Source organism: Salmo salar, chromosome ssa01, assembly GCF_905237065.1.
Source record: "Salmo salar chromosome ssa01, Ssal_v3.1, whole genome shotgun sequence".
NCBI lineage: Eukaryota > Metazoa > Chordata > Actinopteri > Salmoniformes > Salmonidae > Salmo > Salmo salar.
In genome coordinates this window covers 10,896,480-10,913,168 of record NC_059442.1, presented here as the reverse complement: position 1 = coordinate 10,913,168, position 16,689 = coordinate 10,896,480, and the positions used below count along the sequence as shown (strand labels likewise).

At 43.4% G+C, this 16,689-nt stretch overlaps 1 protein-coding gene across 6 annotated transcripts; it reads right to left on the bottom strand.

Annotated features, from left to right (window-relative positions):
- Positions 1-583: 583 nt before the first annotated feature.
- Positions 584-12,611, bottom strand: LOC106560243 (mitochondrial basic amino acids transporter). 6 transcript variants are annotated; one of them, XM_014123039.2, is made up of 6 exons: positions 12,116-12,611; positions 10,948-10,991; positions 7,077-7,171; positions 6,621-6,660; positions 6,237-6,320; positions 584-4,527 (listed from the first exon to the last, which is right to left on the bottom strand). In XM_014123039.2, the coding sequence occupies exon 6, from the start codon at positions 4,525-4,527 to the stop codon at positions 3,754-3,756; it is 774 nt and encodes a 257-aa protein (XP_013978514.1). In that variant the 5' UTR covers positions 6,237-6,320; positions 6,621-6,660; positions 7,077-7,171; positions 10,948-10,991; positions 12,116-12,611; the 3' UTR covers positions 584-3,753. The 6 variants fall into 6 exon arrangements, with proteins under 6 accessions (XP_013978514.1, XP_013978681.1, XP_045570186.1 ...); XM_014123206.2 differs by having other exon boundaries at positions 7,110-7,171; XM_045714230.1 differs by lacking the exon at positions 7,077-7,171.
- Between the last annotated feature and the right edge of the window lie 4,078 nt (positions 12,612-16,689).

The window sequence follows — 16,689 nt, the reverse complement described above, 5'->3', positions numbered from 1 at the left end:
TTTCCCTCAAACAGGATCTTTAACGGCATCACGGCCTGGAATTGTGGCACCAAATGGAATAAAACAGATTGAAACAGGGAGGGATTATCTGGACTTGTCCAATAAGAAAGGGACTAAAACAGGGAGGGATTATCTGGACTTGTCCAATAAGAAAGGGACTAAAACAGGGAGGGATTATCTGGACTTGTCCAATAAGAAAGGGACTAAAACAGGGAGGGATTATCTGGATTTGTCCAATAAGAAAGGGACTAAAACAGGGAGGGATTATCTGGACTTGTCCAATAAGAAAGGGACTGGAACAGGGAGGGATTATCTGGATTTGTCCAATAAGAAAGTCATTTTCATGCCCTATTGCAAAATGTTTTCAGTTGTGTTCCCTAATGAACAAGGCCCAGCCTTACTGTAAATATTTATTGCACGTTGAAATAAGACTTGACGGACACCAAGGTGAATGTACAGTAGGAGCACAATGCATCACTGCATTTGTTTTGTTAAACAAATGATTGAAGCTATTACCATTTTTGTTCATATTTTGTAAAGAGATCAAATATATAGTTTCGATTGCAGGAATAAAAATGCACTATTTCTCTATAACTAAATTGCTTTATTCCAAAACAAAGTGTTTGATAATGATTCAGTCAAAACACATTGACAGATATAAGTACACAAAATGAAGTTCATACACCTAGGTTTCTTAGTGTTAGATTCATGTTTTCTTAGTCCAACATTTATAGTTGATTGTAGCAGATAACATGCAATTTCAACCTTATGTCTGTATTGTCTTCCCACAGCCGCCGTCTCTCCCACACTCAGGGGGTGGAATTCCATGAGTCTGGCAAGCGAGATTAGTAGTCTGTCTGAACCACAAGAAATCCCTCTTTCCTTACATTCAGAAGAGGCTGACTCTAGGACACGTCATTGGTCTACTGCTGTTATCTGCACTTACACTGGTTGCATTCCAGTCTTTATGACAATTGCATATAAGTACACAACCACATTACATAAGATGACTTTGGGAATGAGCATGCACTATGGATTGATAGTGAACTCTGTTATGGTCTGAATATAAGTGCTGTGTTTGAGAAACAGATTGTACTTCGACTTGTTGATGGTATCAAAGCCCTATCCACATGACTCCTTTCTCAAAACCAAATCAGCATTACCGATAAATAATTTCCTTGTTTTGCCCTAGAATAAAAAAGTAAACACATTCTTGGACCTTTGTTTTGCCTTTAAAATCTATTTCTGCCTGTTCTAGAGCAGTGCCTGTCCCCTTCAGTTTGAGGTGCACCTATACTATGACTCACCTCTTTTTTTTTGGGGGGGGGTGAAGAGGTGGGGTTTTCCAGACTATGGACAGGGACTCTGATTTCCTAGCTTCTGTGGGAAGCTGGTTCCAGCATTGGGGTGCCTGGGACAGAGAAGAGCTTTGACTGGGCTGTAAACTACAAGCAACGAGTTCTGTGCCTTTACATGTTAACTCATGGGGAATGCCAATTGGCTAATGGAAAACAAATTGTGTAAAAGTACAGCTATCATGCTCAAACAAATAATGGTGTTCCAAAACTATATTTAAAGATTGTTCATGAATAATATTTTGTTGCATTTAAAGGGCATTTCTTTAGCAGAGGTCAGCATGTTGGAGAAGTAGGGGCTCGGGATAATAGACTAGTTTTCCACTACTAATTACCAGTTGGGATGACCGTTCAAGTGGATTTTTCCCAGTCGTATGCTGCCATTTATTAGAGGTTATGAAACACAGCATCAGGCTTAGCCTTACATGGGCTAAGGTCAAGATTCATTACGATCACGCTTTGTTGACGACAACACACCTTTTAAAAGCAATGTTCAGTAGACCCGTCGCTGCATGTCAGCTCAAATCGGAAATTACTTTCAAAATGGCGATCGTATTGAATCCTGGCCGTAGGCAGAAATACAGACAATGGTACTCTGTTACTGTCTTGAAAAAAAACCATCAAAGATTCATATCAGAGTTTTATTCTGACATGTTCTTTCCCCACATATTGCTTTGGTTGAAAGACATTACGACCGATACAGAACAAATATGATACGTACAAATTAAGAGTAACTGGCCTTTTCAAGCACTTGTGCTCTTCTGAGCAAATATCTAGCTCTGATTGGTCGTTTTACATTACAGTAAAACAGAAAGGAAGCAGCATTCCATTTAGTTGAGTTGCCCTTGAATGTCTAGGTTCTAAACAGGTGCTTAACAAGACGAGGGAGTGAAAGCTCGGACCCAAATTCACAGTATAAATACATCATGAGTAACATCTCTGTACAAGCAGTGTCATCCACCATATAGAAACTAGTTATGTAACATGTTCTTGTGAACCACACGGTTGCAATTCAATTCAAGGTCTGTACGTGAAAGGACGCAATATTCAAGAGATTCCTTTACACATATATAGCATACTTGTAGGATAATTGATCAAATAAAAATCATGAGATGTATAGTCAATATCATGTTTGTTTGTAAAATTGTACCACTTTTGCCCAAAATGTAACAGAATCAGGCTGTAAATGCATATTGCTAGGAACTGTGCTGCCTCAAACACAGTACAATTCTATTGTACAAAAGACATGTCTTAATCAAAACAATAATGTTCCTCTGCATTTTGCTCATGAAATTTCATGCAGTCATTTCAGCACACATGAGCAAGTATTTCAGTTAATTATGAATCTTTCCGTAAAATTAGAAATAAGGTGCCACCTTTACAAGGTCTGAGACAAGACGGAGTTGAAATCCATGATTGTGTTTAAGTTTAGGATTATCAAGAAGAACTAAGGCTGCTTTTACCCAGGCAGCCCAATTCTGATCTATTTGGCAATAATTGGTATTTTGACAAACAGATCAGCTCTTTCACCAATAGTTGGGCAAAAGATCAGAATTGGGCTGCCTGTGTAAATTCGGCCAAGAGTGATTTAATCAGGAACCAGCTAATGCAGACCTCACACCCGACTCTGGAATATCCAGTGGCATTCCAACAGCATAGATAAAGGTTACTCGAGAGAATCTTCACTCTGACCTATGGGTACATTCACACTGCTCGCCGTAAAAATCTATGCAAGGAAGTAATTTCATTGGTCCTAGCCGGCAGAATCATTGATTAGAACCAATGAAATGGCTTCCTTTCTGGATGAGTCCCCCCCCCCCCCTCAAGCTGTGTGAATGGAGCCTTAGTTTGGAATCCCTGGCTCGGACTCTACTGATGAGTATTTAAATAGGAAAGCTTCATGTATCTATACAGTAGAGTATATGTACATACCTTCAGACCAGTGGAGGCTGCTGAGGGGGAAACGGCTCGTAATAAATGGCCGGAACGGAACAAATGGAACGGTATCAAACGTCTGTAAACCATGTGTTTGATACTATTCTACACAGATTCCACTCCAGTCATTACCACAAGCCCTTTAGACATACATAAATATACTCAGCTGTGCACATATACATGTATAAGGGATGACTAGGTCAGCCATTAATGTGCTTTTTCACTGATGGTTTTTTCCCCACGATTTACCAATTAGTTCTCAAAAAGACTAAACAATTATATAAAAAAGGGACAAGTATTTACAAGCGCGGTTTACCATCTGAACATACATACATCTTGTAAAAATAGCCTTTGTGAAGCTGACGTTGAGTGGTCAAGTCACATCAGCTTATTAGCTGGTGCATTGTGGGACCATTTCCAACCCAATAAGGTTCACCAGAGCAGAAACACCATCTTCTCCCATTCACAAGCTTGAGGGCTGGGCCTGCTGTGGGCTCACAGTGAGCGAGGAGTGGGCAGGCTGGGGCTCGCAGTCTTTGACGTCGCCCGCATCGTCTCGCATGTACATGAGGAACAGAGTCACGGTGGCGAAGGTGGTGGCATTGACGGGGAACGCCCGGAGCAGCGTGGAGGTGAGGCCGTGCGTGAACACCCGCCAGCCCTCTCGCTTCAGGCTCTGACGCACACAGTCCGCGATGCCATTGTACTTGTTGTGGCCGCCCACGCCGTCCGCCTGGAGCCGGGACTTTATGACGTCCACAGGGTAGGTGGAGATCCACGAGGAGATGCCCGACATTCCGCCGGCAAACAGCAACTTGAGGATCATGTAGGGGTCATCGGGTTCGCAGCCCAGAGAGCGCGTCAGTACATCATAGGTCAGGAAGTAGATCCCGAAACCTGGTGTCTCGCGAACTAGAGTGGTCACCATTCCCCGGTTGATACCGCGGAAGCCCTCCTTCCGGTAGATGCGCACCAGGCAGTCCAGCGAGTTCTTGTACAGCTTCTGCTTGGACTTCCTCTCGCCCAACCCCTGCAGCTGCATGCGTGTCTTGGCCAGCTCCATGGGGCAGCAAATGACGCTCTGCAACGCGCCCGCCGACGCCCCGGCCAGGAACTGGTTGAGTGGCGTGTCGTGGCCCAGCCTGCGCATGGCATCGCCCTGGACACCGAACACGATGGCATTGATGAAGGTCAGGCCCATCATGGGGGAGCCGATGCCTTTGTACAGACCCGTCATCTGTGGAGAGACAGAAAGAGCGAGCGAGAGACAGAAAGAGCGAGCGAGAGACAGAAAGAGCGAGCGAGAGACAGAAAGAGAGACAGAAAGAGCGAGCGAGAGACAGAAAGAGCGAGCGAGAGACAGAAAGAGAGACAGAAAGAGAGACAGAAAGAGAGACAGAAAGAGCGGAGAGACAGAAAGAGACGAGGAGAGACAGAAAGAGACAAGAGAGACAGAAAGAGAGACAGAAAGAGAGACAGGAGAGACAGAAAGAGAGACAGACAGAGATAGAGAGACAGAAAGAGACACAGAGAGAGAGAGAGAGACAGAAAGAGAGACAGACGAGAGACAGAAAGAGAGACAGAAAGAGAGACAGAAAGAGAGACAGAAAGAGAGACAGAAAGAGAGACAGAAAGAGAGACAGAAAGAGAGACAGAAAGAGAGACAGAAAGAGAGACAGAAAGAGAGACAGAAAGAGAGACAGAAAGAGAGACAGAAAGAGAGACAGAAAGAGAGACAGAAAGAGAGACAGAAAGAGAGACAGAAAGAGAGACAGAAAGAGAGACAGAAAGAGAGACAGAAAGAGAGACAGAAAGAGAGACAGAAAGAGCGTAATATGGTAATTTAAGTTGAATGAAGCTGAAGAACTTGGCACAAACACACATTAGTAGTAGTTTGCCACAGCCAAATCACACTTTCACCACAATAAATGTTGTTTAAGGACATACTCTTTATAAGGCAATACTATAAGGCTAAAATACTAAGCTGCTATTCCACTATAATACCGACAGCCTTAACCTAATACTTAACCGGCTCAAGTGACAAGGTGGTTCTCTTAATTTAGCCATGCAGCAGGCTTAACACCCCGATTGACCTTGGCTACTGATATGTCTTTCCCAACCTCCTCCCCCCCAGACTGGCCAATAGCCTCCCTGCTAGACTGACCTCTGTGTTGAAGCCATAGAGATAGATAGAGGACTAATCTTTACATACAGTATGTGCCATTATAGCGTCTGTGACAGCATTGGCAGCGCCATTGAGATTACAAGCCATATGAATTCCCACCCAGTTGACAACTTTAAAATGGTGGAAGCCCTCAATGGCGCTGCCCATGCTAAAACAGCCTTTTGGCCACTATCATTCTCTATGACTGAAGCACAAGACTAACAAGAGACCCTTCTGAGTAGAGCCCTGTTCTAACCAATGGTACAACAGTAGTTGGCGCTGCACAGAGCACATGGCAATGCCTCATGGCGCTGCAGTGCCAACCACCTCCAAAAACAAATCAATCAATTTGAATGAAAGGATTTCACCACTGGTGACTACCCACACACCAGGGTCCCCGTTAGCCGGTAATTGCCGGCTTTTGACCAAAATAAATTATATGAACAGACGATTTAAAAAAAATAATTTCTGGCCAAATTGACCGGCATAAAAAAAAAAATACAATCCCACTGCGAAAATAACGCTCTTAATTAATTGATGGAAATATCAGTCAATGTCAACACATTTGACCGTCATGCTTATAGGTCTATAGGTGTATTTTCAACAACATACCTAGACTATTTTGAGTGGAATATCACTTGTCAGACAGAGCTAGAAATGCTGCAGCTTCTCAGCTCGTTGCTGGTGGAGTGAAACATGCTTTTATAAGGCCAACAATTCTAACCGCAATCGCATGTCAACCGTTTATGACTTGATTCCGTAACGGTAGTGGTCGTACTCACCGACTCTTGCCGTACGATAGACTGGAAGCAGTGATATGTGCCGCGGTACAGAGGTCTGTCCACACTCTGAACTTGGAGTCGTACCTGAAAATGTAAGCCTCAATGTTAGCGAAAAAGCACAGAAGGCAATACCGCCACATTTAATAATAATAAATAAATCACACATAAAACGCATAGGAAAAGAGAATATACACAACAACAAAAAGGTTATTATTGTGTAATGTACTACAATATAAGAGTTGATTTGGGTGACAAAAGAGTAAAATAATGTTTTTTTTTTTAAAGTATTTTGTGCTACTAATTTAAAGTCTGGAAGACATTTTTATTTTATTTTTTCACAAAACAAAAGACGGGGGAGAAAAAGAAGACCTAGACCGTACTTACTAGCTAGGTCACATCCGTGCAGAGGTTGTATATCCCTCATCTAAAAACACAGTGACACTTATGCTGTTAAAGACAGCCCTCCCTGTTCAGGGATAAAACAAACAGTGTCCCTCCCTCCACATTTCTGTACTCAAAATATATATTTTTTAAAATAAAAAATAAAAAAGTTTGACTCAAATTGTCAAAATATGAAGTACAAATATCCTGATACATGTGTTATAACTTGTACACTGAGATTATTACGAGCCCACAGCAAAAATATTTCAAGATTCAGTGTCTGCAAATTACAGCTCTTAGAAGACTAATCGTATGAGAAGATAAACATTTCAGTATAAACCTCGTAAATTGTATCATTAAAACAATTAAACCTGATTATTAGGCTCAAAAATAGCCTCTCATGCAAACTTTATTGCCATGATTGGTATGACTTTACTAGAAATGTACTATCAAAAATACCTTGCACACTGCCTTAGAAAATATATGTTTTACCGGCAGGTTGGAAGTAGAATCTTGTATACAGGGGGATCCATAGCATTCAAAAATGCAAACCCCTAAAATGTGAAACGGAAAAACAAACACAGAAGAACACCTGCAGATACACGGAGTGTACAAAACAACCTGACCAGGTGAATGCTATGATCCCTTGTTAAAAGGGGAGGAGACAGGTTAATGAATCATTTTTAAGCCTTGAGATAATTGAGACATGGATTGTGTATGTGTGCACATTCAGAGAGTGAATGTGCAAGACAAAATATTTAAGTGCCTTTGAACAGGGAATGGTAGTAGGTGCCAGGCACACCAGTTTGTGTCAAGAACTGCAACACTGCTGGGTTTTTCACGCTCAACAGTTCTTTCAGTCGACATCTCACTATGGGACACGGCCCCTTTTGCGGGTCATTATTTGAAGCCTTATTCAAATCACTCCTAACAGGCCAATCAGAGCTGTGTGTGTACGCCCCGAGTGTCTTAACACACTGCACTGGTTTCCTCATTCTTAGTCCATCTGGTTACTAGCCCGTTAAGCAGCTTTATTCAGTAAACTAGCTCTCAACTTAACAGTTCATTTCGGTGTGGGTTACTACCCCAACACATAGCATTGAGTGGCTTGTTTTCTATTTTTCAGGAATGCTGCTAACTTCAGCTTCACTTTACCGAGTGAAGTTACCTCAGTTAGCAGCACTTTTTGTTGTCGGCTAGATACTGTACACCTGTTACCTGGCATACACACAATTGGCGTCGTTAGCTAGCTGCACTGCTTTAGCATCCTGCTAATAGCAGGTTCCCACAAATTTTAGCTACTTCTACCCGGGGTCTCTAGCTCTGTCTGTTCCCACTTTCGGAGTTAGCTAGCTGAACTTTCGAGTATCTTGGCTAGTTAGTGGGCTAACGGCACCACTGATGTTTTAGCTAGCAATCTCTGGGCTAAAGCCCCATTCGGTTTGTTTGGCTAGTATGAGCGTTTGTGTTTCTTCAGTGTGTTACCCCAACATTGATGCACCATCCTTTTTTTCATTCCCCTGTGAAAGATAAACCAGCCGTTCGTTTTACCTCAAGTTACTTGGTTTACAGACCGAGTCGGCACTTTGTATCCCACGCGACGGCTCGGCTAGCTGGCTATCAACACTCAGGTAAAGAAAGCCAGCTAATTCACTACATTGAAAGTATAAAGATGGCATTTATTTCTCACCACCCTGGTAAATAAAGCTGTCTGTTTCTGTTTACCTGGCTCAAGCTCACATTACCCAGTGTCTCTCCCAACTTCCCATTGTAGTAGCAGCGTGTGGAGTGGCTAGCTAGCCCCCCAGTAATTCCATTTGCTTTTGTCCGTCCTGTCGAAACGCAATGTCAACAGGCTTACCGGCAAAGTCGTCAGGGAAGGGAGAGAAAAAGCAGCAAAAGCCTAGCAACGCTCACCCTGGCAACTGCAGGCATTACATGTCCGGGACATATTCCCATACGCTCTGTACTACCTGCCTCGGCGTTGAATACGCTATGGAGGCTCCCATCGACCCCGCTAGTTGTGTGCATTTCGCTCAGCTGGACTCCAGTGTCCTTAGACGTAGAGTGAAGTACATGGAAAGTATTGCCCAGGCCTCATACCTGCGTGAGGACAACTCCGTTGACAACAAAGTCCCAGAGGAGGGAGAAGCTACTAAAGGCATCCCCTCAGTCTGCGCTTCAGGCTGATTCAGAGAATCCCCACTTTTACCAGGGGGAGGACCTTAATGCCGACAAATCTGGATGTGAGGACGACGGCATGCCTCTTGCCACATTAGGCAGCACCCTTTGACCAGCTGATGGATTACACCACTGAAGAATTTCTCCTCTGCTCAGTTTGTGCTACCCAGACAGACTGAAGAGGTAGGGCAGGAGTCAATAACTGACCTCCTTTCTTCGAGGCAATCAGATGCGCTGCCCTACCTGAACGAACAGATCGATCCCACCAGGCTGTTTGGACCAGCCATAATCGGAGATACAGGCCAGGTTAAATTCTAAGAAAAGGAGACTGAAGTGCTGGGCTCCCTGTTACCACAGAAACAAGCCCTGAATCCCCAGAAGCCCACATTCACCCAGGTCTTCACTAGGAGTCCTCCCTCCCAGAACTGGAGGATCCCCAAGAAGTTTCAGCCTCCTCTGGCAGCTCTGACCCTGGGACTGACAGTCAGCTCACCAGCAACGCGGTGCCTCAGGGCATCACTCCAAGCAATTAGCAGTGGAGACCCCCATGGCGCCATCCGGAGGGAAGGGGAAGAATCGGCACACCTAGCGCAAGGCGCGGGGGCTCGATGAGCTGGCAGAACTCCTCCGACGACCATAGTCTCCTCTGGAGTCCTGCTGCAAGTCACAAAAGCTTGTTTACACACGGCATAGGTGTAGCACAGGAGCCAGCCAGCCCCCCCCCCTCCAAACAACGCCTCTCCCATTGGAGGCTATCGCCAAGGCGTACAGTTGTTGGGGATTGCAGTCTCCCTTGGGTGTCAGAACATTCCACTAGAGGAATTGTCACATAATGGGCACTGTTCAGAGGCATCTCCATCTTTGTGCGGTGGCTAGTTGGGCTTCCCCTTGGTGAGGTTCTATCGCCTGGACGTTAACTGCGCCCTCCCTGCGCAGTCCTTGGCAGTGGAGCAAAGTAGGATGGATCAGGCACATTACCATGTACCACAACAGGATTCTCAGAAAACGGGAAATGGGCTATTGGCAATCGGGGCATTTTGCAAGTGTTCCATAGTGAGATGTCGAACCGAGTTGACTTGTGTAAGACGTAGTTCTTAGAATGAGGAAACAAGAGCAGTGCAGAGTGTTATATAGACACATGGGGCATACACCCACAAAGCTCTGATGGAATAAGGCTTCAACCAATGACCCGCAAAGAAGGCGTGTCCCATAGTGAGAGGTCTCCCTCGTCTCCTTCAAAGAACCGGGGTTACATAACGTAATCCAAAGTTTCCTGTGTGTATTAAGAATGGTCCACCACCCAAAAGGACATCCTGACAACTGTGGGAAGCATTGGACTCAACATGGGTCAGAATCCCTGTAGAACTTGACACCTTGTAGAGTCCATGACCCAATGAAGTGTATAACTCCACTGTTTATTTACAGAGCTTTCCAATGACCTATGCCGTCACAGCCCCAACATATCATGTGGCTTAGGCGTTAGTGAAAACTATATTTGGGTTATGCATATGATGAGTGTAGGGGTCAGCTGAGCTTGAGGCTATCACTCACTCATACAAAAAAAAAGGGAATAGCTTGAAATGTCATCTATAACAGACAGAAACCTGGCATGCTTCTGGATCAGTTAATTGTTTGTTGTGTGCACATTGTGGGTCTGATACGGTTGCTCAGCAAGCCTCAACATGCACTGCCAACATGCCATGCATAGACAACAGCTCTTTAGCTCTGGTCCATGAGCTAACTAGGAGGAGATGTCTGTTCCGTTCCAAGAACAGATTGGGTTGCAGTAAGACACCGGGTTAAGAATGTTATGTGCTCTACTTTTTAAACAGCAGTGTGTAGATATGACTCTAGGTCAGAAAACCAGCCAAAAACCCACGTGTGTGTGGGGTCTGGAAAAAAGTGCAGTTTGCTATATGCAAGTAATAGCCGAGAAATGCGGTTCCTGAAACGTTTTGATTGGGAGAGAGCATGAATATTTCATACTTTATCAAACACTTTGGGTCATCTCTTCTATATTCAAACATGCCCTTTCGAGGAGCCTGGATAAACACCACAGTAGCTAAATAGGAATTACATTTCAGTGTGATTTCTAAGAAAAAGATAACACATGCCAGGCAATTGCCAACCAGATAAAACATAAACCCACCTTTACAGTGTCAAAAGGATGCCCGACCAAGACACCGGCAGCACCTGGAAATGACAAAGATGAACAATTAAATCAGCACTTTGCTTGTTGGAGGAGGTTGATAAGTAACGTGGTCTAAAGCTATGTGAAACAATTACAAAACCTGACAACTTGGAGAAAGAGTGGTAACTAAGTACAAGTATAGGTACAGTAAACAGCATGGAGACACTGTTTAATACTCAGTCTTTGAGCCTAGACCTGATGCAAGTTACAGCACTTTCAGTGGTGGTGGGTGCATGTTTGAATATCAAGTGCATTACACAAGAACAAACAGTCTTCTCTGGACTGCCCATCAGCTGTTCACGTGTCCTTAACATTGCTTAGCAATACTGTGTGACACCACCTGTACATCACAGGATAAAACCCTACCTAGGGCTGTTTCAGGTTAGGGGCACTTGTATGTGTTCTGGCTTGGTGTTTGAGTGAAGCAGTGGTGAATTCATGTAATTTTCAAGAAACCAGTTTTATAACATGAGTTACAAAACCCATGATGCATCTGAAAAAAAAAATCAATGGTCATTCTGTGTGTGTTGTGATACAAACATAACCATGTCACTGCACCTGCACAATTTCATACACAACCAATACAATTTTAGATTTTTAAGGACTAAGATGTTTCGTTTTTGGCAAAGTGTCAATTTTTTTGTGTGTTTGCCTGAATTATTTTAAATTTTCACCCCAAATTTACATTATTGAAATTCACCCAGACTCAATTCGCAGGTCATTTAACTTCAGAAAAACCTAACTTATTTGAATAAAACAAAAATGTTGCTGTAGTTTGTCCAAATATATTTTGTGATTCTAAGAAATCAAAACAGGTTTAGCCAGCTAAGCACATTTAATATAGGATTTCACAACAATGGGGGCAAGAACGTGTGTTAGACAATGAACAGTACTCTGTAATTTTCCATTCATGAAAACATTTTTTGGGGGCAAACTTACGCCATCACTAGGAACATGTCTGCATTGGCCAACTAACTTTGCTAGCCAAACTCATGAATCATTCATTCAAAGCGTTTCCAACCTGATGCATTTTGCAAGCCCTTTACATGACTCCGTGCTGCCACGTAGCAAGCATTGAAGCAATCTATCCATGGGTGTGCTTTCTAACTAACGTTAGTTAACTTACCTCCTATGCATCCTGCTGCAAAGTCCAATATAAAGTCCATTCCCTCAAGGAGTCTTTGAATTAGTCAAAAGTTAGCTATCAATGAGCCTGTATTTCTCCGTAGCACACGGGGCTATCTAATTCAAAGTTCAGGCTTGGTCCAAAAGCTAGCTACAATCTTGTATCGCTTCAAACTTGACGAATAATTTAGTTAACGATCAGGGTCGACCTGTAGTTTGATGGCTGCATCTGTAACGTTAAAGAATAGCTGAATTGCTAGCTACAGTAACGTTAACTAGTTCCCGTCTCCTCTTGAATAAAAGCGAGTTTGCGAAGGGCTGTTGATAACACTACCTACATGAGCTCCTGAATAAGACAGATAGCTAAGTAGCTTAATGTGTATGATTTGATTATTGAATTGAGGCGCTCCTAAAGTTCACTACCTAGCTACCCCCCACCAGCTGTCTTCTTCCTTCCGCACGTTGTTTCTATTTCTGACTGTATCCCGTGAAATTCAAAGCCCCTTTTAACTAAGCATTTAGCCCAATCAGATCACTGTGATGAAGACAACACCCCTACCGCCCCGCACGCTGATTGGCTCCAGTCGATTTTTCACGGGTTGTGATCAAAAGCTCTGACCACAGTACTTTCTGATCCAAACAACTGATTTATGATCAGCTCTCCCCTTACCTAGTCTAACCATTTACTCCTAGTACCCTATAGTACCCAAGTATGCAAAACAGACCCTAAACCAGATGTTACGGGCAAAATATTGTAAAATATTAACCAAGACAAATGACATGCAAGATTGCAACGTCTGTAGCATTTTAGACATTCTGAAAAAACAATCTGGGAAAAAAAACGGACTGTATGTTAACATAAAAAATATATGCTTATTGTTGCACTTTTATTTTTTTGAGCTGCAAAAATATTTACATTGTAGCTAGTTTATATTTGCATATTCAGCTGTATTCTTGAAAGTGGCCAAAGGTACTTACATTTTTTAGGTTTTATACTATAGTTTCTTTATACTTCTGTGAATATTTGTTGGTGTATTTTATCCATTGGGATGTTGAGGCATTGGGGCATTTCAACAGTGCTTGTTTGTATACCTACCAGACGTGTAATCCTTTTGGCTTATACACCTACAGTAAGACTTCTTGAGTCACTGATACCTGACCCTCCTCTGCTTGCCATGCCCATGTTTTCATAACTGGTATCATATTTTATCACTTGAGAGATAGGAAGAGAGAGGGGGGAGAGACAGAGAGAGAGCGAGAGAGAGAGAGAGAGAGATAATGTTTTTCTATTATATTGTTTATTTCACTTTTGTTTATTATCTATTTCACTTGCTTTGGCAATGTAAATATATGTTTCCCATGCCAATGAAGCCGTTTGAATTTAATTTAATTGAGAGAGAGAGAGAGAGAGAGAGAGAGAAAGGGAAAACCCTGGTTGAATCAATGTTGTTTCCATGTAATTTCAACAAAAACATTTAATGTGAAGTTTCTATTTGTATTTGTATTTACTATGGATCCCCATTAGCTGCTGCCAAAGCAGCAGCTACTCTTCCTGGGGATCAGCAAAATTAAGGCAGTTTATACAGTTTTAAAAACATTACAATACATTCACAGATTTCACAACGCACCGTGTGCCCTCAGGCCCCTACTCCACCACTACCACATATCTACAGTACTAAATCCATGTGTATGTATAGTGTGTATGTTACCGTGTATGTGTGTATACATGTGTCTGTGCCAATGTTTGTGTTGCTTCACAGTCCACGTTTTGAATCAATGTGGAAAACTGATTGGATTCACACATATCACAAGTCCGCAGGGCCAGACGAATTATCAGGACGCGTACGCAGAGCATGCGCTGACCGCCTGGCAAGTTTCTTCACTGACATTTTCAACCTCTCCCTGACCGAGTCTGTAATAACTACATGTTTCAATCAGACCACCATAGTTCCTGTGCCCAAAAACGCCAAGGTAACCTGTCTAAATGACTTTCGCCCCATAACAATCAGATCTGTAGCCATGAAATGCTTTGAAAGGCTGGTCATGGCTCACATCAACACCATCATCTCAGACACCCTGGACCCACTCAAATTCACATACCTCCCCAACAGATCCACAGCTGACGCAAGCTCTATTGCACTCCACACCGCCCTCTCCCATGTGGACAAGAGTAAAACCTATGTGAGAATGCTGTTCATTGACTACAGCACAGCGTTCAACACCATAGTGCCCTCCAAGCTCACCAGTAAGCTCAGGACTTCCTGACGGACAGCCACCAGGTTGTAAGTGTAGGCAACAACATATCCGCCACGCTGTCCCTCAACACGGGGGCCCCTCAGGGGTGCTTGCTTAGTCCCCTCCTGTACTCCATGTTCACCCACGACTGCGTGATCGGCATGACTCCAACACATCATTAAGTTTGCTGACGACACGATGGTGGTAGGCCTGATCACCGACAATGATGAGATAGCCTACAGGGAGGAGGTCAGTGACCTGGCAGTGTGGTGCCTGGACAACAACTTCTCCCTCAATGTCAACAAGACAACGGAGCTGATCGTGGACTACAGGAAGGCCGAGCATGCCCCGATCCATAATGATGGGGCTGCAGTGGAGCTTGTCGAGAGCTTCAAGTTCCTCGGTGTCCAAATCACTAAGGAATTAACATGGTCCACAGACACCAACACAGTCACGAAGAAGGCATTACAAAGCCTCTTCCTCCTCAGGAAGCTGATCAGATTTGGCATGACCCCTCAGATCGTCAAAAAGTTATACAGCTGCACCATTGAGAGGATCTTGACTGGCTGCATCAGCGCTTAGTATGGCAACTGCTTGGCACCCAACCGCAAAGCGCAGAAGCCAACCACAAGACATAGACTGTTCTCTCTGCTACTGCACGGCAAGCGGTACCCATGCACCACGTCTGGAACCAACAGGACCCTGAACAGCTTTTACCCCCCAAACCATAATGAGACTGCTAAACATTTGACCAAATAGCTACCTGGACTATCTGCATTGAACCCTTTTTGCACAAACTCTTTTGACTCATCACATATTCTGCTGCTACTGTTTATTAACTATCATGTTGTCTAGTCACTTTACCCCTACCTATATGTACATATCTACCTCCATTACTTTGTACCCCTGCACGTCGATTCCGGTACCCTGTGTATATAGCCAAGTTAGTGTTACTCATTGTGTAATTATTCCTCGTGTTATTCTTTTTCTATTCTTTCTCTATTTGTCTCTCTGCATTGTTGGGAAGGGCCCGTAAATCAGCATTTCACTGTTAGTCTACACCTGTTGTTTTCTCTCTCTCTGCATTGTTGGGAAGGGCCTGTAAATCAGCATTTCACTGTTAGTCTACACCTGTTGTTTTCTCTCTCTCTGCATTGCTGGGAAGGGCCCGTAAATCAGCATTTCACTGATAGTCTACACCTGTTGTCTTCTCTCTCTCTGCATTGCTGGGAAGGGCCCGTAAATCAGCATTTCACTGATAGTCTACACCTGTTGTTTTCTCTCTCTCTGCATTGCTGGGAAGGGCCCGTAAATCAGCATTTCACTGTTAGTCTACACCTGTTGTTTTCTCTCTCTCTGCATTGCTGGGAAGGGTCCGTAAATCAGCATTTCACTGTTAGTCTACACCTGTTGTTTCTCTCTCTCTGCATTGCTGGGAAGGGCCCGTAAATCAGCATTTCACTGTTAGTCTACACCTGTTGTCTACTCTCTCTCTGCATTGTTGGGAAGGGCCCGTAAATCAGCATTTCACTGTTAGTCTACACCTGTTGTTTTCTCTCTCTCTGCAATGCTGGGAAGGGCCTGTAAATCAGCATTTCACTGATAGTCTACACCTGTTGTCTACTCTCTCTCTGCATTGTTGGGAAGGGCCCGTAAATCATAATTTCACCTGTTGTTTATGAAGCAGGTGACAAATACAATTTAATTTGGTACTTATTATAATGACAATACTGCGTACATTTATTTTCGCAAATACAGTATTGCAATTGTTTGGTCTACTGTTACAATTGCTTTGTCTAAGCAGGTCCTGATATCCTAACTCATAGCATCCTTGAATCCTGCTAGCCTAAACTCACAGCACCAGTTGTTCTTTAAATATTTTGTAAAGTTAGTGTGGGAGAGGTGGGAAAATTATTGTTATCGATCAATAATGACAAACTTCCTAGCGTTGTCAAATTAGATGGAAAGCTACTGAGGATGGTAGCTGACTCTATAGACACTCCTGACATTCAAATCTTTAATCTGATCTGAGAGGAAGGTCTTTGTCCTCAGGCCTGGAGGGAGGGAAGCCAAAGTCATTCCTCTACCCAACAGGGGCAAAGCAGCCTTCACTGGTTCTAACAGCAGACCTATCAGCTTGCTGCCAGCTCTTAGCAAACAGTTGGACAAAATTGTTTTTGACCAAATACAATGCTACTTCTCTGTAAACAAATTAACAACAGACTTTCAGCATGCTTATAGAGAAGGGCACTCAATATGTACTGCACTGACACAAATGACTGATGATTTGTTGAAATAAATTGATAATAAGAGGATTGTGGGAGCTGTACTGTTAGATTT